Source organism: Nicotiana sylvestris, chromosome 6 (genome assembly GCF_000393655.2).
Source record: "Nicotiana sylvestris chromosome 6, ASM39365v2, whole genome shotgun sequence".
Classification (NCBI taxonomy): Eukaryota; Viridiplantae; Streptophyta; class Magnoliopsida; order Solanales; family Solanaceae; genus Nicotiana; species Nicotiana sylvestris.
Window position 1 is genome coordinate 161,148,004 of NC_091062.1, and position 23,780 is coordinate 161,171,783.

The 23,780-nt window shown below is 39.3% G+C and overlaps 3 protein-coding genes and 3 pseudogenes across 3 annotated transcripts; 3 read left to right on the top strand and 3 right to left on the bottom strand.

Annotated features, from left to right (window-relative positions):
- Positions 1 to 4,934: 4,934 nt before the first annotated feature.
- Positions 4,935 to 5,552, bottom strand: LOC138871576 (uncharacterized). The gene has a single exon (XM_070149461.1). The coding sequence runs from the start codon at positions 5,550 to 5,552 to the stop codon at positions 4,935 to 4,937; it is 618 nt and encodes a 205-aa protein (XP_070005562.1).
- Positions 5,553 to 5,610: 58 nt separating this feature from the next.
- LOC138871577 (uncharacterized) lies at positions 5,611 to 6,812 on the bottom strand. The gene is made up of 3 exons (XM_070149462.1): positions 6,350 to 6,812; positions 6,093 to 6,153; positions 5,611 to 5,902 (listed from the first exon to the last, which is right to left on the bottom strand). Exons 1-3 carry the CDS (start codon positions 6,810 to 6,812, stop codon positions 5,611 to 5,613), a joined length of 816 nt encoding a protein of 271 aa, XP_070005563.1.
- Positions 6,813 to 7,683: 871 nt separating this feature from the next.
- LOC104226266 (serine/threonine-protein kinase ZRK4-like) lies at positions 7,684 to 8,998 on the top strand. Its single transcript, XM_009778212.2, has one exon. The coding sequence runs from the start codon at positions 7,725 to 7,727 to the stop codon at positions 8,799 to 8,801; it is 1,077 nt and encodes a 358-aa protein (XP_009776514.1). The 5' UTR covers positions 7,684 to 7,724; the 3' UTR covers positions 8,802 to 8,998.
- Positions 8,999 to 15,393: 6,395 nt separating this feature from the next.
- Positions 15,394 to 17,028, top strand: LOC104226267 (non-functional pseudokinase ZED1-like; annotated as a pseudogene).
- Positions 17,029 to 18,265: 1,237 nt separating this feature from the next.
- LOC138872275 (U6atac minor spliceosomal RNA) lies at positions 18,266 to 18,400 on the top strand (annotated as a pseudogene).
- A 1,161-nt stretch (positions 18,401 to 19,561) lies between these two features.
- On the bottom strand, positions 19,562 to 20,364 carry LOC104226265 (3-isopropylmalate dehydratase small subunit 1-like; annotated as a pseudogene).
- Positions 20,365 to 23,780: the final 3,416 nt, after the last annotated feature.

Genomic DNA, 23,780 nt, shown 5'->3' on the forward strand with positions numbered 1-23,780 from the left:
CGCCAAAATACCAAATCAACCTCGAATTCAAGCCTAAGAACTTATAAACTTTCAAATTCCACAAACGACGTCGGAACCTATCAAATCACCTCCGAATGACTTAAAATTTTGCACACACGTCACAAATGACACTACGGACCTACTCCAATTTCAGGAATTCTATTCCAACCCCGATATCAAGATTTCCACTGCCGACCGAAAAACGCCAAATTTCAAACTTCGTCAATTCAAGCTTAAATCTTCCACGGACCTCCAAATATCTCCCAAATCCAAAATTACCTAACGGAGCTACCCAAATCATAAAAACTAAATTCCGAGGTCGTTCACTCACAAGTTAACTTCCGATTGACTTTTTCCAACTAAATGGACAACTTAAGAGACTAAGTGTCTCATAACACTCCAAAACGACTCCAAACCCGAACCAACCGACCCGATACCACATAATATAGTTGAACAAGATATAAAGAAGCAGAAATGGGAGAAATGGGGTTGCAATTCATAAGACGACCGGCCGGGTTGTTATAATACATTACCTTTTTATTTTATCCTTTAACAATTTAAGCTTAACAACAGTAAATTAGCGGAAATAAATGCGTAAGTACACAGTTAAGAAACAATAATAAAACTTTACCCAGAACTGGTGTCACAATCTCACGGACTGTCTACGAATACTACAAATAATAGTCTGAAAGAAGGAATACACATATGTCTCAGAAATAGATAAAATAGAAATAAACTAGGAGAGAATGAGACGTCAGGGCATGCGGACGTCTGCAGGACTACGTCGGGTCTCCTATGGACTGAATGCAGCAACCTCGAACTCTGGTCAGCCACTAGCTTTGTAATCTGCACAGGAAGTGCAGAGTGTAGTATTAGTACAATCGACCCCATGTACTGGTAAGTGCCGAGCCTAACCTCAACGAAGTAGTGACGAGGCTACGGCGGGGCATACAATATATACAACCTGCAACAATTTATACTAAACAGAAAGGAAATACAAAATATAGTAAAGCAGTAACTGGCATTAAGTAAATCTGGAACCCAACCGTTCTACTAGTATCCAGCTATAACCAATCCTTAAGAGTGTTTTCCATATCACGATAATGGACCTCAAAGATATGAACACATAACAACAATTGATGCGGCGTGCATCCCGATCCCATCATATATACAACAACAACAACAGTATCAATATTCTCCCTTATTCCTCCCTGTTGCGGCGTGTAACCTGATCCTACCTGTCTACCCTTATTACTCCTCAACACATATCACCCTTATTCCTCATGTTGCGGTGCGCAACCCGATCCCATATGTCCACCCTTATTACTCCTTGTTGCGGCGTGCAACCCGATCCCACCAGACAATATTGTTGCGGCGTGCAACTCGATCCCATTGTATAAATCAACACTAACCACAAAAATAAAGACAAGTGTTTCACAGGTTAAACCCAATCCTCTAATGTACTTATACCTCAATTCATACAATGGGATATCACTACGATTATGCAAATTCACCAGTGTAAACTACTCAGTGGGACCAACCAAGGTGCACCATAAGGCACCAACAAGCCAATATAAGCCAACAGTGTAATAAAGCGAAACCATGAAATAATTAGATACTTCAAATAAGAGAGCAGGAGTTAATATGAAGCAATTAGGCATGGATACATTTATGAGCAAGTAGCAGTTAAGGCATGGAAACAGTTAAGCAGGTAACAATTAAGATAGGAATTAGTATAATAGGAAACGGGGAAGGGAAACAGCCAAACATGGTCATCTGGTGGCACATAGGTATTCGTTATCACACATATACACCATACACATGGAATTTCACATAGCAAATAAGTCGGGGATTCATATTCCCTCAAGTCAAGGTTAGACCAAACACTTACCTCAAGCCAACGGGTAATTCAACACTCAATCACTTCTATACCCCTCGATTCCATCACCAATCCGCTCGTATCTAATCATAATTTACTTAATAACATCAACGAATGCTAAATAAACCAATTCTAATGCATGAATATAGATTTTCCAATATTTTCTCCAAAAAGTCAAAAATCGAACCCGGGCCCGCTTGGTCAAAACTCGAAGTTCGATCCAAAATCCGATTACCCATTCGCCCACGATTTCAAATATGCAATTAGTTTCAAAATCCGACCTCAAATTGAGATCCAAATCCCCAAAATTTGAAAATCCTAACTTCTATCCAAAAATACCCAATTTCCCATGAAAAGCCCTTGATTTTGAGATGAAGTCATGTAAAAAGATAAATTAGATTGAAGAAAATGAGTTAGAAATCACTTATCTATTATTTGGAGAAATTTGGGTCTTTGAAAAATCGCCTAAAGATGTTTAGGGTTCGAAATATTGAAGAATGAAGTTGAAATCCCGTCTGAAATCTAACTTAACAGGCTGCACAGCGAAGCTCGCAAATATGAAGGAACATCGCAAATGCGAGAACCATCACACCACTGTTGCCTTCGCAATTGCGAACACCATCCTCCGCAATTGCGGCAAAAAGATCGCAAATGCGATCAGTCCCCTCCCAGCTTGTACTTCGCAATTGCAAAGATTTCTTCGCAAATGCGAACACTGTTGGCCCAGTTACTCTTCGCAATTGTGATGAGTTACTCGCAGTTACCAACTGACAGACCTCGCAATTGCGAACCCTGATCTCGCAATTGCGAGACCAGAGGCCAACACCAGAACTGAAAGCTGCAACAATTTTACCTAAGTCCAAAACACTCTGTAGCCTACCCAAAACTCATCTGAGCCCTCGGGGCTTCAAACCAAACATGCACACAAGTCTAAAAATATCATACGAACTTGTCCGTGCAATCAAATCGCCAAAATAATATTTTAAACAACAAATTTAATACCAAAACTCATGAATTTCTCAAGATAGTTCAAAATTTTCATTTTCTCAACCTAAGGTCCGATTTATACCAAATCAACTTTGCTTCTTACCAAATTTCACAGATTGACTTAAATATTATTTTAAACCTATACCGGGCTCCGGAACCAAAATACGGGCCTGATACCATCAAGAACACACACCATTTTATTTCCAAAAGCTTTTATATTTTCCAGCAAATAATTTTCTTTAAAAATTCTTTTCTCGGGCTAGGGACCTCAGAATTCGATTCTGGGCATACACCCAATTCCCATATTTTACTACGGATCCTACGAGGCCGTCAAATCACGAGTATGGATCCGTTTACCAAAAATATTGATCCAAGTCAACTCTAATCAATTTTAAAGGCTAAATTCTATATTTCTCTTAAAGTTCACATAAAAGCTTTCCGGAAACGCGTTCGGATTGCACACGCAAATCAAAGTGAGACAAAAGGAGGTTTTTAAGGCCTCAAAACACAGATTTGACTTCTAAAACAAGAGATGATCTTTTGGATCATCACATTGACACAAATGCGAATTAGTTGGGTGCGTGAATTTTGTAACTACATCATATTGGAGCTACAAATTTTAAAATAATAACAAAATTATTTCTTACTGTTTGAAGTTAGAATAATGTTGTGAACATTGATGCTTTTAATAATTTAGTATTCGGACTCAAAACTGTGGGATATCGTTTTAAAGAAGAATTATATTAGTTACTAATTTGGAGTAATTGCCTTAATCTCTCCACTACATTTTCTTATAGTGAATCAACCAGTTACCTTATTTCTAATTTTACTCTTTGTTTTCTACTTTTTTTTTGTAAAGCCTTTCTAAAATTATTCCTGAATTTTATTATAATTTTCCTGCATTAAACAATTAAATCATTTGAAGAGGATGCTCATTCAGTCGTGTGATAGTGAGTCATATTGCTTTCAAAAAATTATGAGTAAGTTTTGTTACATATTCCAAATAATAGATTAAGAAGGAAAAGTATTTATGTTAGTTTCTTCGCAATTCTGTTATATTGTTTCTTTTTTGAATCACTCGAGTTTTAATTCCTTTGCGCTTTATGTTTGCCGCCTAGATAAATATTTGAATCTAACCTTGTTTGTCCCGTGTTATAGTCCAAGTAGGATTGGTATGACAACATTGAAATTTTATGTTGTCCAAGAAGAAGTAGGCTACTATTACATAGACGCAGATAAAGATGCAAAAGAATTTGACCCAAATTCAACTTAGTAGGCTTGGTATATGTGTAGTTTAAATCGAAAAAAGAATTTTAGCCTTAGGTGATTTACAATTATATCCTTAAATTATACAACTATTTAAGGTTATAAAAGGTTATCAATATCTCGAAAATATTTTAGTCATTCAACATTTAGCATAAAAGATATAGATATAAATAGATAGATACAGATAAATATATATTCTACACCTATTATTTAAAAGAGAAAGAATTGAAATATCTCTTTATAGTATGAGATATCTTAATTTTATCATTCGTTCTCTTTTAAGATTGTTTATATTCTTACTGTTAGGAAATCATTTCATAGTGCTTCAGCTTAAAGTATAACGAAGATACAACAACAAACTCAGTATGTTCCCAATAGGTGGGGTATGGGGAGGGTAGCCTGTACGCAGACCTTACCCCTGCCTAATTCAGGTAGAGAGGTTGTTTCCAATAGACCCTCAGCCCAGAAAGGGTAAAAAGAAGAAGAAGAAGAGGAAAGCAAGGAAGGGGGAAAGAAGGAAGAGAAAAGAAAAAGGGCGAGATAAAGGATAAGTAATACCAAATAATAGCAACAGAAAATATAATACCTGATGCGAACAGAACCACATAACGTACTAAATATCTAAGAATATGAAGGGATATGCGTGTTACTAAGACTATCGGTGAATAACTAAAAACTACCCACTAACCTTCTACCATAATCCTCGACCTCCACACCTCCTATCCAGGGTCATGTCCTCAGTGAGCTAAAGCAGCGCCATGTCCTGTCTAATCACCTCTCCCAAGTACTTCTTAGGCCTACCTCAACATCTTCTCAAACTCTCCATGGCCAACCTCTCACACCTCCTAAGAGGAGCATCAATGTTTATTCTCTTAACATGTCTGAACCATCTCAGTCTCGACTCCCACATCTTGTCCTCTACGGAGGCTACTCCAACTCTGTCCCGGATAGCTTCATTCTTAATCTTATCTCTCCTGGTACACCCACACATCCATCTCAATATCCTCATCTCTGCTACTTTTATATTCTGCACGTGAGAGTTCTTGACTTGCCAACACTCAGCCCCATACAACATAGCCGGTCGAACCACCACCTTATAAAACTTACCCTTAAGTTTTGGTGGCACATTCTTATCATATAAAACACCGAAAGTGAGCCTACACTTCATCCATCCCGTTCCGATACGATGCGCAATATCTTCGTCAATCTTCTCATAACCTTGGATAATAGACCCCAGATACTTAAAACTCTCTCTCTTGGGGATAACTTGAGCATCAAGCTTTACCTCTATGTTTGCTTCATGGGTCCTGTCACTGAATTTGTACTCCAAGTATTCTGTCTTGGTTCTACTCAGTTTGAAACCTTTAGACTCCAAGGTCTGTCTCCAAACCTTCAACCTCGCGTTAACTCCGCTTTGCATCTCGTCAATCAACACTATATCATGCACCAAGGCACCTCCCTTTGGAAAATAGCATGCACTAAGGCACCTCCCCTTGGATGTGTCGTGACAGTATATCCATCGCCAAGGCAAATAAAAATTGGCTAAGAGCTGATTCCTGGTGCAACTCCATCGCCATAAGGAAATGCTCCGAGTCACCCCTCACAATCTTCACCCGAGTCTTAGAATCATCATACATATCCTTAATCACCCTAATGTACGCTACCGGAACGCTGCTAACCTCCAAACACCTCCACAGGACCTCCCTCAGAACTTTATCGTACGCTTTCTCAAGGTCAATAAACACGATATGTAAGTCATTCTTCCTCTCCCTGTACTACTCCACTAATCTCTTTACTAGATGAATCACTTCCATAGTCGAATGCCCCGGCATGAATCCAAACTAATTCTCGGAAATAGTCACATGCTTCTTCACCCTGGCCTCCACCACCCTCTCCCAAACCTCCATAGTGTGACTCAACAGCTTGATACCCATATAATTGTTGCAATTTTAGATATCACCCTTGTTCTTGTAAAGCGGAACCATCGTACTCCACCTCCATTCTTCGGCCATCTTCTTCGTCTTAAAAATAACATTAAACAACCCAATGAGCCACTCCAAACTGCTCGCCCCGTGCTCTTCCAGAATTCCACTGGGATTTCGTCTGGCCCCGCCGCTCTGCCCCTGCACATCTTCTGCATCGCCCCTTCCACCCCCTCTACCGTAATCCGCCTACAGTACCCAAAATCCCATCAACTCTCGGAGTGCTCCAACTTACCCAGCACAATGCGTCTATCCCCCTCCTCGTTCAACAGTTTATGGAAGCATGTTTGCCATCTTCTCCTAATAAGTGCCTCGTCCATCAATACTTTGTCATCTTCGTCCTTGATGCACTTGACTTGGTCTAAGTCGCGGGCTTTCCTCTCCCTCACATTGGCCAACCGGTACAACTTCTTGTCTCCGCCTTTGCCCCCGAGCTCCTCGTACAAACGAGCAAATGTCGCGTTCTTAGCCGTCGTAACTGCTAATTTTGCCTCTTTCTTTGCCTTTCTGTAACACTCCCGATAAGTCCTTTTTACCTCCTCGTTTGTACTATCCACTAGCTTCAAATAAGCAGCTTTCTTAGTTTCCACTTTACCTTGGACCTCTCCATTCCACCACCAGTCCCCTTTATGACCCCCAGGAGAGCCTTTTATGACCCCTAAGACATCTCTAGCAGCTACCCTAATGCAATTCGCCATCGTGAACCACATACTAGATGCATCCCCCTACTCATCCAGGCCCTCATAGCCAACAACTTCTCCCCTAACTCCTGAGCTTTGTCCTTGGTCAAGTTACCCCACTTGATCTTAGGTTGCCTGCACCCCGCCCTCTTCCTCCTATTCCTCTTGATCTCCAGGTCCATAACTAGGAGCCTATGTAGGGTCGTGAGGTGCTCACTTGGAATGACCTTGCAATCAGTGTACAGATCTTTATCGCATTTTCTGCAGAGAAGATAATCAATTCGAGTCTTGTCCATTGAATTCCGGAAAGTGACCAGGTGCTCTTCCCTCTTCGGAAAACTCGAGTAAAGTATAATGAAGATAACTTTAAATTATAGTAAAACATAAATGGATAAATTTAAACATTTTTCCCCAAATATTTTGACGCATGAAATTCACCCAATACAAGTTGGAGCTCGATAAAGTTAAGAAAAAAAAGAAGAAGATAATTTGATAAGGACAAATATATGAATAGCTCTAAAACATGTTTTCTAAAAGCAAATTTACGTACTTTCAACTTTTGTGTGGAATCCAAGGCACACTCCGCGTGTGTGTCCTTATGAATTATGATCCTTTCGTTAAATGTTTCAAACTTTGTTTTTGGACGAGCTATACAGTTGCAACTGGTAAAGTGCACGGAAGTTCAAGAGAGACACACTATAAAGTAATTGCAATGAAACTACCCAGTGAATAGTTTAGAAGAAAGTTCAATCAATAGCCATCTGACGCAATTTGTCATTTTGTGTGGAATTTTAAGCTCACGCTATAGTAGAAAGACAAATTGGAAACATTCCACAAGTGTATATAAGGCCACTGCATTAAGACTAAGTTGAAGAGAAAAGAGACTTCTAGTCTTAAATTTATCCATTACTCGGATTTGGAAAAGAACAAATGCATCACTTTGGCAGACTCGCGAGGAAACTGTTATCCTATGCCATTGCAGAAAGGCTGAAGAAAAAGCAATATTATCTAAATAATGGAAGTGCAGTGCTAAAGGAGCTTCTTGCTTTATGTGACGGAAATTGCCGAATTCCCCTCCGTTACCTAAGTGCCACAGAGATCGAGAATGCAATTGAGCACTCTAAGAGTAAAATAGAGCTCTCCGGTGTGGATATGGTTACGGGCTTGCTTGACAACCAGCTCGTTTTAGTTAGGTTCAATTATCAGAGCTTCGGTAGTATCCACCGAGATATAGCAATTACTGCTCAAATGAGCCATCTCAAGAATGTGCTTAGACTTTTCGGCTGCTGCCTTGAATTCGCAAAACCAGTTCTGGTATATGAATATGTTGAGGCTATAAGTCTTCATGATTTACTTTTTAATGAGGGTAATCGTGAGCGTGTCACAAGACCAGTATCTTGGGAAAATAGGTTACGGATTGTGAATGAGGTCGCTTCAACAGTAGTTTATCTCCATACCGAATTTACTACACCTATCATCCACAGAGATATAAACCCATTCAAAGTGATAATAGATCGGAATAGTGGCGCTGTCAAAATGGTCGACTTCTCATTGTCCATATCATTGCCTCCAGGAAAATTGGAAGTAAAAGATTGTGTGCGCGGAACATTAGTCCTGTATATAGATCCTGAATATGTCCGCTCGGGTATTGTCACTCAAAAAACTGACGTCTACGGCTTAGGGGTTCTTCTCTTTCAGCTATTAACTGGAACAAGCATGCACGAGATAGATATTAGAGATATTCCACCTAGCGTCGAATTTGAAGATCCAAATCTTCCCACCAGCGTCCAACGTTATATTAAAGAGGGCAGTGCAATAGATATGGCGGATCCTGCCATTCTAGAAAAGCACGGAATTGAGATTCGACAACACTTGGAAGACTATTTGGATCTTGTTAAGCAATGTACTGAGTCAAAGGGAGAAGATCGGCCATATATGATTAAAGTTGCAAAGGAATTACGTCGAATTGGGAACTGCTTCCGTGCCCTCACCATCAGTCAAATTTAAATGTTTATTGTAATACATGAGGTGAAAAAAATTTGCGTGCACCTCGTTCAAGTGCAGACAATGAAATCTATTTAGGGTTTTTAACTTGCAAAAAAATCATTATTAAATGCTTTCTTTTGCTCTATTTGGATTCAAATCTACCTTAATTTTTTTTTTTGGTTTATATAATAAAAAGGTGAGACCATGTTAGCTTTTTATTTGGCACCTAATTATTTTTAGTAGTTTCAGAATATGTCATTGTTTATAGTTCACCCTTGCTATGAGAGCAGAGTATCTTAAGGTATGCATCATACAGTCAATAATGAGAGTATTTTTAGGACTATAAATCTACTACTCTGGATTAAGTTATGGCTAATGGTACTATGATAATGAGCAGTTAGAGAAGTAGCACTCGAAATGTATTTAAGCAGGATGAGTGGTCTGCATACAATGTTAATGATTGCTACTTGCGTAAAGTTCCAAGTGATTTATCTGTTGAATTTCTACTCTCTATTATCATAGCTTTAGGACAATTCGTAATTTCTTTGTCACAAATGAGCTCTTGTTAGGTCATAAATCATAATGTTAAGTAATATGTTTGTTAAATGCATTTAAACTAGAAAAGAAAGATGGAATGTGGCTGTAACAACTAAATTTCGTTCCTGAACAATAATAATCAAGACAACAAAATATAGCAATAAATATTATATTCGATTTCAAGTGATTGAGTTACAATCTCTAAAATATCTCTAGATCTAAAGAGATGTAGTCCTTTGATTCTTCTCCTCACGGACGATGGTTCAAGGGCTTGAGAGCTTGATCTTGAACTTGACGGATTTCAGATTTGTAGTACGTCACGAACAATTTGAAGGTCATCACGAACCAGGATTTGGTGTTGGGTTATCACGAACGGAAGATTTGAAGCCGCCCGCCTATGATTTGAGTTCACCTTTGGAATTTGACCACAGACGATGATTGCAGATATGGATGGAGACCTTAATGCTATTCTTTAGAGCTTCTTTAGCCTTCCCTTCTGCTTACTTGCTTATTCCTCTAGCCTTCTCCTTTAACCCCTTTATATAGGTATGGGATGGAGTAGGCTCCAAGAAAACCCTAGTAGGTCATTGGGTTTGAGGCTTATGGGCCAACCCATTTGATAGAAGACCAATTGATGGGCTAGCCCAATAATATATTGGACTTTTATTTAAATCAATTTATATTAGATTTAAATAATCGACCCGATTATAGTATCCCATAGTATTATTTGGACTAATATGTATTTAATATATGATAAAAATCCAAATTACTTGTGGATTTGAATTTAATAAAATTTTAATTGTCTATAAATGCCCCTGCTTCAAGGCTTGTCGAGGTGTATACTTGACGAAACTTGAAGACGAGACTTGAAATAGCAAAGGAGACGTTATTTTTTCCTTTATTTTAGCCCACTTAAGAGCTAATTGCAGTTAACTAGTCAAACACAGTCCGAAATTTTAATGTTTTGAACTAGCTAAATATGCCTTCAATTTGACGTCTCGGAAACTCTTAATTTGATTCTATCTTGAATATTATCTTTAACGGTAGAGCTTTCCTTATTTGAGATGATCAATTACGAGAACCAAAGGTTTCACTAATACTCTTTTCCTTTTTTATGGATTCTTTCTTGGAGTACAAAAGGTACGATTCCATAATTCCTTATTAGACATGGTAATTTCATTTTCTTATAAGGGAATTTCTTTGTGCCAGGGGAAAAGCACCACCAACTTATTGTCTATATAAGAACCTTGTTGTGTGGTTTTGTTTTCACCCGTGAAACTGATCAACTCGTCTCCACAATTTTTGCTTCTTCGTTTTCCTTTTTTTTAATCAGTGAGTCACGTTTCATTTCCTTGGTAGCAGAAGTTGCCTGGAGTTATTAACTATGCGCATCTACGAGAAAACATTCATACCTTGCCATAGGAGCGTCGAAAACGCGAGCCACTCGATTCTCCTAAAACATGACACAAAGAACTGAAACATATCCAAGAATTGGAGCAAAAATCTTTTTATACCACCTCAGGAAATGTTTTGAGTTTTCTTTTCAGGTGCTGCCACGTTTGACCTTTCAGATTGACGCGCCTTTACAAAAAAGTTCATAACCTGGTGTATGAGCGTGCGAATTGCATTCCGCTTGATTTTATTTACACTAAACACGGAGCGCTACAACATATCAAAAATACGAAGCCAAATTTGTTCTGAACTGTCTCAGGAGTGTTTCTAAACTTCGCTTCAGATTCTGCCGTGCTCGACTTTTCAGCTTTGCGCGCCTTCACTGAAAGATTCATACCTGGGTGCAGAAATATCGGAATCACAAACGGTTTGAAGTTATGAAAACTATACTCCTCAAACTTCGACTTCTGTAAAGATCACAATCAGATTGCTTCTAGATCGTTCCAGATACTATTTAGAAGTTACACGATGAGTTCCGACGTGCCGGCTCTTTCAGCTTTGTGCACTCTCGCCAAATAATTCATATCTCGAGGTAGGAGGGTCCAAATCATGAGCCGTTTGCACCGTTGAAAAGAAGAATAAGAGAGCTACAACATACATAAAACTCGAAGCCCTTCCCTTTTCTATCCGGCCACAATAAGTTTTTTTAATCAAGCACCGAAATTAGGAGGATTATTTTTTTGGGCAGCATACTTTTTTTTTTTGCAGGTTTGGCGAGGGAAAACTTGGCGCATCCTCATATTCGTGGAATTGGAGGATGAAAATTTGGCGCATCTACCTTTTCGGCAGAGGCTTTGGCGGACAACAGTTTGGTGCATCCACCTTTTCGGTCAAGCTTTGGCAAACACATAATCACTCGAGTATGTCCGTCTTTCACCGCCATGATTACGGCTCGCATTCCTTCCCTGCCTTAGAAGGAGTTTCATGGTGTCCTCTTCTTGCAATTTGGCGAAGAAGTCCATGGCAAGTCCTACATCCACATTAAAGCGTCGTGTTGTTGACACTGGTACTTGTTGTTGAGCTAAAGCTCTGTGTCGTTGGCACCGATCTACTAAGCAATACCAAAAGCTTTGTGCCATTGGCACCGGGGTGCTCCAAAATCTTTCTCTTTTGCAGATTTTCAAGAGCAGTCATAATATCCCTAAGAAGATTCACTAGAGGTCCGCATGATTGTGGATGAACCGTTTGTCTCTTTATTGCGGTTGGGCGAGATTGACACTTAGAGTATCCTTTTCCAACTAGGCGAGTAAGTACGTGGCATATCTCCCCTTTTGTAGCTTGGCTAGACACTAGGAGTACTACTCTTGCATTTTTTGTGAGAAAGTATGTGGAGTAGCCATCCTGCAATCTTTGGCGCGAAACCACATCTTCTTTCAACTTGTCGAAGAAGTGCATGGGGTGTCCTAAACTTCAAGATTTGGAGTAGAACAACATCTTCTTGCAATTTAGAAAAGAATTGCATAGAACGTCCTTCTCATCACTTGACGAAAAGATACATGTAGTGCTCCATATTTCGAGCTATGGAGGAGAGCATCTCGTCCTTCTACCTTTATTGAAAGAAGCACATGACACATTTTTTTTCATGCGGCTGGATAAAAGAAAATATGGCGCGTAATCCTTTAAGCTTTGACGTGGAATAACGACATCTCTTAACTTACCAAAGAAGCGCATGTCGCATAAAAAGAGCTAGCACCCTCTTTTGGCTATCGTGAAAAAGAATTGGCTATTTTTTTCGTTTAAATGACTGAACTTATAATGAAATCTAAGTTTCCTACGTACCCAGCAAAGAGGATCAAGTCATTACATAGTTCAAAAAAAAGTAAAAGTTCTTTTTTTTGTATGCAGTTTATACTCGTGTGGACATGGAGTATATTAACTTGAAAAATTTGCTCAAATTTGAAGAGCTTTACGTCTTGGAGACTTGCTCAAATTTGAAGAGCTTGCAAATTGAAGTCTTTGCTCAAATTTGAAGAACTTGACATCTTGAAGACTTTGCTCGAATTTTGAAGAGCTTTTCAAGTTGAAGATTTGGCTCAAATTTGGGGAGCTTTACAACTTGAAGATTTGACTCGATTTTGAGGAATTTTATGACATATAATTTAGGCTCGTGTATCAAGGAGCATTACAACATACAGTTTAGGCTCATGCGTTGAGGAGCATTGCGACTTGCAGTTTAGGCTCATGCGTCAAGGAGCATTGCGACTTACAGTTTAGGCTCATGCGTTAAGGAGTATAGTGACATGCATGGACTTTTCGATTTCAGTTTCAAATGAATACTTGCCCCCATTTTTGGCATCGTCTACTTCTTTTTCGTCTTGAGTCTCAAAGACAGACAACCTTTGATCTTAATATGTAGCCATACTCAATTCCATATCGCGTGCACGGGTGGCTAACTCTTCAAAAGTTTTAGGCTTTGTTCCTTGCAAGATGTAGCGAAGGCCCCAATGCGTACATTGAATGCACATTTCGATACCAGAAGTTTCGCTAAGGCGGTCTTTGCAGTTGAGGCTTAAACTCCTCCAACGATTGATGAATTTGATAACTGGCTCCTCCTCCCGTTGGCGGGCATTTGTAAGTTCAATCATGGTCACAATGTGTCTCGTGCTATAGAAGCGATTGAGGAATATTTGCTCGAGTTGCTCCCAACTATCAATGAAACCAGGTTCAAGATCTGTGTACCAATCGAAAGCATTTCCTTTGAGAGATCAAACAAGCTGCTTGACAAGGTGATCATCATAAGTTCCAGTATCATTGCACGTCTCGACGAAGTGTGCAACATGTTGCTTGGGATTCCATTTACCGTCAAATTGTTGAAGCTTAGGGTGTTGATATCCGCTTGGCATCTTCAAGTTATCAATCCTTTGTGTGTACGGCTTTGCGTATGTAAGGAAAGATTTAGGCGAAGGCTTAATTTTATCTTTGATGGCCTCTATGATGAAGTCCTTCAATTGCTCAACATGAATTTGTCCATCAGAAGAGACTTAGAGCTCTTTGGTCATTGTTGCTAGCTTTGCAGCGGACTCTCCTTTCTCATGAATTTCTGGAAGCTTCATAGGTGCTTGGCTTGATTCTTCCTCCGTTATACTCTCCACCTTATTCATCAACTTCGAAAGTTTATCATCTTGATATTTCATGTACTTTGTCAGGCCTTCAACTACTTTTGTCAAATTTGCAAGTTGTTATTTTATTGTAGACGCTTCAACCATCATCATTTGCATGACCAACGTAGAGGATGAAGAATGGTATGGAACATCACTTGGATACAGAGCAGATTGTGGAGTGACATGAGGAGAGATTGGAGAAAATTTGTTGCTCAAGACATTATCATCTTTCTGCACGAAGGGATTGTGGGACTGGTGGTGGCATTCTTTTTGAAAGGCTGAATCGTGCCAAAGTTCGTTCGACCGCCTCAGTGATGTTGTTCCCTTCTTCTAGCATGTACGAAGAGGATCTTACTTCTTTTGGAGAAGATGAACCAAAAATATGAGTTGTGGACGACACTTCAAGCATTTGTTGTCTTAGCATCTCGGCTTTGCTTATTTTGATTTGGCCAACAATCTCCCTGCCAACTTCCAATCCACTTTTGGAGTCAGATCTAGAGTTGATTTTTATTAAGGTTATCTTGGTGTTCTTGAACTTCGAAGAGAAGAGATGAGAGGTAGAGATGGTCCCACTGAGCGTGCCAAAATTTGTAACAACTAAATTTCGTTCCTGAAAAATAATAATCAAGACAAGAAATATAGCGACAAATATTATATTCGATTTCAAGTGATGGGATTACAATCTCTAAAATATCTCTAGATCTAAAGAGATGCAGTCCTCTGATTCTTCTCCTCACAGACGATGGTTCAAGGGCTTGAGAGCTTGATCTTGAACTTCACAGATTTCATATTTGTAGTATGTCACGAACAATTTGAAGGCCGTCACGAACCAAGATTTGGTGTTGGGTTATCACGAACGGAAGATTTTAAGCCGCCCGCCTATGATTTGAGTTCGCCTTTGGAATTTGACCACAGACGATGATTGCAGATATGGATGGAGACCTTGATGCTATTCTTTAGAGCTTCTTTAGCCTTTCCTTCCGCTTACTTGCTTGTTCCTCTAGCCTTCTCCTTTAAACCCTTTATATATGTATAGGATGGAGTAGGCTCCAAGAAAACCCTAGTAGGTCATTGGGTTTGAGGCTTATGGGCCGACCCATTTGATAGAAGACCAATTGACGGACTAGCCCAATAATATATTAGACTTTTATTTAAATCAATTTATTTTAGATTTAAACAATCGGCCCGATTATAGTAGCCCATAGTATTTTTTGGACTAATATATATTTAATATATGATAAAAATCCAAATTACTTGTGGATATGAATTTAATAAAATTTTAATTGTCTACAGTGGCAATGAAAGTGCATGGAAATTCAAGAGAGAGACACTAACCAATTGGCAATGAAACTACGCAGCAATTCAGATGAGAGTCAAGTCAATAGTCATATGACAGCGATTTGTTGGCATTTTGCGTGAATTCAATGCACGCGCTAGAGTAGAAAAAGACCAGCAGGAAGCTTCCAATTTACTTATAAGATCCACTAGTGATGATGTAATTGGTACCTTATTGAATTTAAGCCCACTGCATTAAGACTAGTAGTGGATACGAGAGAGATCAAGTGTTAGAAGAGAAAACAAACTTCTAAATTTATTCATAACTTTCGCAAGAGTTCTTGGCAAGACAAATGCCTCACATTATCAGCGGAATCATAAGGAGACTGTTATCCTATGCCATTGCAGAAAGACTGAAGAAAAAGCAGTATTATCTAAAGAATGGAAGTGCAGTGCTAGAGGAACTTCTTGCTTTATGCGACGGAAATTGTCGAATTCCTCTCCGTTACTTCAGCGCCTATGAAATCGAGAAGGCAATAAAGAACCCTGAAAAGAGAATAATACTCTTTGGAAGCTGTATGGTTAAGTTCGACAAACACCTTGTTTTAAATAGATTTTTGCTCCAGGCTATGGTGGAGATTATCACCGTAATATTTTCCGAGATATAGCAATTACTGCTCAAATGAGTCATCTCAAGAATGTAATGAGACTTGTCGGTTGCTGTCTAGAATTGGAAAACCCAGTTATGGTATATGAATATGTTGAGGCTATAAGGCTTTATGAGCTACTTTTCATAGAGGGTAATCACGATCAAAATAGAAAATCATTATCTTGGGGAAGTAGATTACGGATTGCCAATGAGATCGCTTCAGTAATTGCTTTTCTCCATACCGAATTCAGTATGCCCATCATCTACAGAAACCTAAGTGCATCAAATGTAATAATAGATCAGAACAGCGGCGTTGCCAAAATAATGGACTTCTCATTGTCCATATCATTGCCTCAAGGGGAACTGGAAGTAGCATGTGTTGTGTGCGGATATTTTGGGTATTTAGATCCTGAATATATGCAATCGGGTATTACTAGTCAAAAAACTGACGCCTATAGCTTCGGAGTTGTTCTCTTTCAGCTATTAACTGGAAAGAAAATGAGTATACTTGATGGTAAAATGACAGATTTTACAGAGTTTCCCCACGTCGAAACCAATGTTGAAGAGGGCAGTGTAATGGACATAGCGGATCCTACCATTTTGGAAGAGCATGGAGTAGAGATTCGACAACAACTGGAGGACTACTTGGATCTTGTTAAGAAATGCACCGCTTACAAGGGAGAAGAGAAACCATACATGATTCATGTTGCAAAGGAATTACGCAAAATTGAGAAATGTTACCATGGCCTCACTCTTGGTCAGAATTAGCTACAATGGCAGGGGATTGCACGAAGGGCTATGGGATGGACTGCAGAGACAATGTAAGAGGAAAGAATGCATCAGCTACTATTTATAGGATTGCCTTGGCTGCCACTGTCTACTACATATGGCAAGAAAAAAATATGGTGGTATTTCAAAACAAAAGGAGACAAGCAGATGCAATAATCAGAGTGATCATTCAAGAGATATTTGTAAGAGGCAGCATGAACAAGATGCTGGAGAGGAGATTACACAGTTTGAAGTATTACCCTTCTTGGAATGTTGCTGAATGTATTCCTGGTACAATGAGTTATGGTGCAATGAGTTTATGTAGTGCACATCTGGGGTTGTCCAGAGTGCTGTTTTTTTTTCTTTTTCTTTAGCTGTAACCTCCTGCTTTGGTAATAAAATTAATTTCTCTATGAAACAAAAAAAATATTCAGGATAAAGGTTCCTGGATATTCCTGGAGGACAGACTCTAACTTTAGCTCAAGCAAAAGTTTCTATACGAGGGCGAGGAAAACAGATAAATTCTAGAGCTTTAACATATTGATAGATTTGCATAGTAAAGCTGGAGAATTTAAAATGAGTATGGCTAGGAAGCCACAACTTTAATCCCTGCCATTATGCAACTATAGTTGTGACTACTGACTAACCCACTTGCAAAACACACTATAAGGCAATACAAAATTTAAGACAAAAATCAAAACAGAAGCGGGGTTGAGTTCTCTTGATTCTTAGGAGTTAGGAGAAACCAATTTGTCATCACAAGCACACAATCTCAAGTAAGTTGGTGCAACAGTGATTTGTCATAGTAGCCACGCAAATAAGAATAAACTATTGTCATTGGAGAAAGCAAAAGTATAGAAGTCACAGTGACTCTATCAAGAGTAAAATATGAGCACATTATAGACAAGCTTTAGCATCTATACAAAAAATACAAAGCACCATTTCCACCAATCGAAGGGAGATTTTGCATGCTGTAACGCTAGTCTGCTACTGCTGCAAATACTGCTAAGGTTTTTGAATAAATGTACCACCCCCCCCCCACCACCACTAAAAAAAAGGAGAATAAGCTTTTACAATAAACATATATAGATGAGTAAACTTTTGGCACATCCACTGAAATGAACAAAAAGGGGAGATGAGCCAATTTTGTCTCTGGAATGATAACAAGCAAACTTTTGGGAAATTGCCTCGTTTATAGCTGGAGACAAGTCAATACTCGAATGATGTAACTTACTTATAGCCCGTTCATCCAGATGAGGATAAAGTCTAAAAAGAGGAGGGTATGCTTATAGGTCCACGAAACTTGCTTTAATTGACAACCAAAAAGAGGAAAGTCCATATGACATAAGGTGAAAAAACAACTACCTAAGAGAGTACACCAGGAACGAGCAATTTAGATTCTTCAATTTGTGAGGTGCAACCGAGTGAATAAGTGCAGGACAAGTGACACAAAATTTTCAACTTCGAACCTGGGATAAGCAGAAAAATCACCTTCCGGAATCAACGAACAAACAATGTGCATCATGTAGGTCCATCGATCATTGCTAGGCAAGCTATGTAAGTTCATATCTAAGGGGATAAAATTACATATCGTAGAAACTCCTGAATCAAAATCTTCATGCTGTCATGTCTCCTAGAACAAAATGATCTTGCTATTTTCTAGTAATTGAATGTAGAAGATTCAAGCATTATATTTGGAACATGTGTTCGTAGAAAGGAGAGACAGTTGGCATCTCCCCCATAGGGACAGGAATAGCCTTCGGGCTTTACCTGTTACCACATATATCCGGTTAAGGGCTTAAGGCTACCCATTTCGGTGGATCTTACCCTAATTTTATTAATGAAAGAATATATTTGGAACATAGCAAACTATATCGATGATTGTTGTTGCTCATCCCTACGAAAATCCACTAATCATATCCTAGTCAATTTTCCAACCCCTTTCAAACCATCTCAAGTAATGCTGCTCTACTCTAGAGAATCTATTGCCAACAGAACTTGACTTTTATTTGATATAATATGTCAGTAGTTATTTTACTTGGCAGATCCTCATATGAACTCTAGTTTCATCTAAACTTGCTTACTAGTCAAGGACGATCCTCGATGAAGCTCAAACCTTATTAATCATCAGGAAGTCACTAATTTCCTCAGAAGACACAATTACTTTTTGGTGTGTTTGCCTGATTGTCACCTAAATATAATCACCGACAGATAGTTAAAGTTAGTTTCATTTTTCTTGTTAGATTATTGAGGAACCATTGAGTTAAAGTTAGATTCATTTTTCTTCTTATATTATTGAGGAACCATACTCTAAGTTCCTATAGGACCAAGTTGTAATTTTGAGGCCTTTATAAAAAGGTTTCTTTGTTGAGACAATTTATGGAAGGCGGGGAGGGAATTATGTGAGATATGCATAAACCCAAAAATTAGTTGAACCCTTGAAATTTAGTAACATGAAAGATCTAGCAAAGTAAAGCTCTCCGGGTCTCTTCAAAGTACAAATTGCCATAGTGATAAGCATATTTCAAGTATGATTCTTGATATAGGCATAAGAAAATATTAGTAACATACCCTTTCAGGATAACCGAATCATCTTTCCCAAATCATACAGCAACAACCATAACACAGCCTAGAGTCTACATCTTTCCTTTTGTTCTCCTGATAAAACATAACATAGCCTATGTCACAAAGCAAAGCCGTCTCAAGCTCGGACAAAGATGCAACAATGCTGAGCTGGCAGTAAACATAAAAACAATCTAATTTTAATTAATTAAACGTATCCTCTCAGGATCATACAATCAACCCAACTATTTTGGAATTCAGATGTTGTTTATCCATTGATTTATACTGAAATAGGCATAACAGAACACAAGACCCCTTTTTAAAGGTGCTGATTTTTTTCTCCAAATCATACAACAAACAACATATTTATTATGCAATCATCTGTTTTCAGCAAGCCTAAAGTACAAAAATTTAAAAGAAAATATGTGAATCGCATCAATTACCACTTTGAAAAACTAAGCTTCTCGGGAAGGAATCATTCCAGCCTTTCTTGCATAAGCAAAAATGCCACCAGCTTCAATGACAGGACCAACATCACCAATTGACTTCAATTTATACTCTTTCCCAGTCATATGATTAATCAACCTACTCTCTGCTAGTTCAACAGCCACCACATCACCCGTCTTACACTCCTCACAAATCCTCACTTCTGATTCAAGGGGATAAACTTCGCCAGTCGCAACCGAGTTCCTGAAGAATATCCTCGCGTACGACTCCGCCACACCCGCAGCTCCTAAAGCAACCGGCGCGTGCTCCCGCGACGACCCGCACCCGAAGTTTTCACCGCCTATGATGATGGAGTACTTGGATGAATTCATCTGGGTCGACGAAACGGGTTTGGTATGATAAAGGGAGTCCGCACAGCGCGTAGGACCCGAGTTTTTTGTACTCGTCTGGGTTTGACGAAACTAGGGTTAGGTATTTTGCAGGGATGATTTGGTCATTGTCGATGTTGTCCCCGACGACGTAGCAAAGGTCGTGGAATGGTGTGGAAGTCGTTGTGGTAGTTTCTGGTGTGGTGGAGGTAGCGGAACAACGGAGTGGTGCGACGGTAGGGTTTTTGGGAGTTGGGCCAAAATGAGAAATTAAAGGATTGAAAGGGTTATTGGAGGAATTGAAGGGATTTTGACGGAGGCGGTAGTAGAGGAGGCGCGTGGTTGGCACGGAGACAGTTTGAAGGTGGTGATGGAACTGGAAAGAGTTGATGAAGCCGCCATTGCTGAAAGCTTCAGAGATTGCTAATTTTTGCTGAGAGAGTGGAGTGTGTTAAAAATGTGGGCAGTACTTATTTGAAATTGGGCCTTATTATTAGACGGAACCCAATTGTGGTTCTTTTGGACTCAAAATACATAATAGGTGGGAAAAAGGTGATATTTTTATATATAGCGCAACAATACTTGGCGCTATACAATAACGTTAACTGTGTCGTTACTGTATAGCGCCAAGTATTGTGGCGCTATACTGAAAAAGCTAATACGCCCAGATATAGCGCCACAATACCTGGTGCTATACATAGTTTTATATATAGTGCCTGGTATTTTGGCATTATACTCCTTTTTCCTGGCCCCACCAACAATTCCTGACTTCAATAATTCAAAAGTGTATAGTGCCAACTTTTTGGGCGCTACATATATATAAAAAAAATTCCCGGCTATCCTTTTCCTATATAAAGAGGTTAGGATTGTATAGAAATTCATTCAAAAAACAATTTAACTCTTGTTGAAACGTTTATTGTTGTTAAATTCTCCAACATTTTTTCATTATGTCTGAAGAGCGTAGAATAAGAGTTTCATTATATTTATATTGGGGGGTGAGGTTGTGATGGAGAATAACTCTGTGGGCTACAGTTTACCTGCTCAGTGTCATGTTAAATTGCCACTTACAATAGAGTACGATAAATTGATATCGTTGTTATGCAAAAAAAATGAGTGTGAAGAAACGTTCAGTGATACTTAAAGTAATCGGAATATATCCGTATTTTGTTACTCTGCAAGGGGTTGCTTGGAGTTTAACATCGACGATGATGAAACTTTGAGTGATTTTCTGAGGACTCCGGACGAATACCGGGAATTTCTTGTAATCACAATGTTGGAGATGTACGTGAAGGTCGAAGACGTTCCAAAAAACAAGGTTGTGCGTAGTAGAGATAACCCCCAGTCATCAGGTGGTTATTCTGGAGAAGTTTTTGCCAGACAGGTTCCGGATTAAAGAGTTTTCCTTGATTTAAACTTATCACCGCCGGCGAATGAGTAGCGAGAAAATAATTTATACCCTGCTTTCCTTAATTCACAAGACGAGTGGTAAACTTCAATTTTCATTTGTGTTAATTATGTATATTTTTGGCTTATTGAATTTGTATTCACGCTCATATATTTAATAGGGGGTACCGGCCGGATATGAATTTTACAAGTGGCTCATCCGGTAGTTATCACCTAATTGAAAACGTCCATCATGGAATTTCATCACATTACGACTTGTAAGTGAAGTGATATAGCCATATGGAAAGCATTTATTAATTTTAGTAGCTTATATTTTTGTTGGTTGTGCAGTGAAAACGAGCAAGTTGAACCACCCGTACTCACTTAATTGACCGAAAACGATGTATTACATCGGGATCTGGCAGATGCAAAGAGTGAGGAACAGAACAGTGATTATGATAACAATGCCGATGAATCCGGAGATGAGACACCCTTTTTCGTGAGGATGGTGATGAGCAGGATGAGGAGGAAGGACCTTATTTGAAGAGAGACCCCCCTAGACGAAGAGTGTACGAGTCTGAAGTGTCGTTTCATTCAAGGGAGATTCCTTACATTGATAACTTGCCAACCGTGCCGGATGTGGAAGCTCTCACAAGGGATTTTGATGAAATCCGGACAGCAATGTGGGATGAGTCTAGACCAACGGTGCTTGCAAAGGGGATGCTTTTTCCTGATAAAGCACGCTTAAGCAGGGCTTGTAAAATGCACAACGTAAAAGAGTGTCGTAAGATGCAGGTATGGGAGTCAAGTCCGATGGTATACAAGGTTGTTTGCCGCATGTGGTTTTGGCCATGTAATTGCATGTTGTGTGCGACCAAGAAGAAGACAGGTATGTGGAAAGTGGGTAAATACATTCCCACCCACACATGCGAAATGGACACATTCAACGGGAATCACTTCAACTTGGATATTGACTTGATTTCTCTTGTACTTATTCCGCACCTCGAAGCGTCCATAAGGTATACAATCAAAGAGTGCATTACATCAGTCCACCAGGAATATGGCTATACCATTACGAAAAGAAAGGCATTTCTCGGGCGCAAACGAGCGTTTGAAATTGTCTACGGTAATTGGGATAAGTCATTTGCATCTCTGCCAAAGTACATGGATGCACTGCAGCACTTTAACCCCGGGACAGTTGTTGAATGGAAGCTTGAGCAGAGTCCGGGAACACCAGAATACATATTCAATTACGTGTTCTGGGAGTTTAAGCCAGCAATTGATGGTTTTTCGCATTGCCGGCCCGTAATATCCATAGACGGAACTCATGTCTATGGAAAGTACGATATCAAGCTATTGATAGTCGTGGCAGTGGATGCTAATAGACAGATAGTTCCTCTAGCTTTTGTTGTTTGTGCCAATGAAAGCATAGAGACGTGGATGCTGTTTTTGAACCACTTGAAAGAGCACGTTGTCAAACAGAGTTCAAGTATTTGTCTAATATCTGATCGGCACAGTGGTATATTAAGTTCTGTGGATAACTTGCATGCATGGCAAGAACCTTATGCATACCATCGTTACTATGTGAGGCACTTTAAGGCCAATTTCCAGAAGGCACATCCCAACAAGTATCTATATGATTTAATGTGGATGGCAGCAACAGACCACCAACAACATAAATTCCGGAGGCATATGGATTCTATCAGGCAAGAAGACGAGGCAGCCTATCGTTGGTTAATGCGACATGACCCTAAAAAGTGGATGTTGCATGCGGATGGTGGTAGAGGATGGGGAATTCTTACTACAAACGTGTCAGAGTCATTCAATGGGTTATTGAAGTCGGCAATAGGATTGCCTGTCACAGCCATGGTGTGGATGTCGTTCAAGCAGATGGCGGAGAGGTTTGTTGAACGGTCTGCAGCTGCAACGGAATTGATGGAGAGGGGGGTTGAATTTATGCCAGTGCCTATGAAGAGATTTGAGAAATACAGACTGCGAGCACATTGACATTCATTTTTGCAGTATGATAACGAAATATGTGTTTTTGAAGTTCGCACCGCTATCCATAATAATCGGGGTAATAATGTACATGCCCTAAATGAATCTGCAAAGTTATGCTCCTGTGGGAAATGGTCCATCTACCACATGCCTTGCTCACATGCCATCAAGTGTTTTCAACGTGTTGGTTATGCGGAGACCAACTATGTTGATCAACAATATAGTGCCAAGTACCTAAACACATATAGTGGTCAGTTGCAGCCAGTGGGTGCTGAGCATTATTGGCCTCCGGAACCATTTAAAATGGTGTGTAACAAGTCCTATTTGCGTAAAAGACAAGTGCAGAAGAGAAGGCGTATATGAGTTCCGAGCTCGATATTTTGAGGCCTAGTGGCACCAAACTATCATTAATAATTATGTATTTTTTTATAATTTAAATTCATATTTTTTAATAACTAAA

Bases quoted from the DNA above. Each gene is read 5' to 3' on its own strand.
- LOC138871576 (XM_070149461.1), bottom strand. From the start codon at position 5,552: ATGCAAAGCGGAGTTAACGCGAGGTTGAAGGTTTGGAGACAGACCTTG.
- LOC138871577 (XM_070149462.1), bottom strand. From the start codon at position 6,812: ATGGCGAATTGCATTAGGGTAGCTGCTAGAGATGTCTTAGGGGTCATA. The intron at 6,154-6,349 runs GTAAGTTGGAGC...GTTATTTTTAAG, and splicing joins GGATAGACGCATTGTGCTGG to ACGAAGAAGATGGCCGAAGA. The intron at 5,903-6,092 runs GTGATATCTAAA...GGAGTAGTACAG, and splicing joins TCCGCTTTACAAGAACAAGG to GGAGAGGAAGAATGACTTAC.
- LOC104226266 (XM_009778212.2), top strand. From the start codon at position 7,725: ATGCATCACTTTGGCAGACTCGCGAGGAAACTGTTATCCTATGCCATT.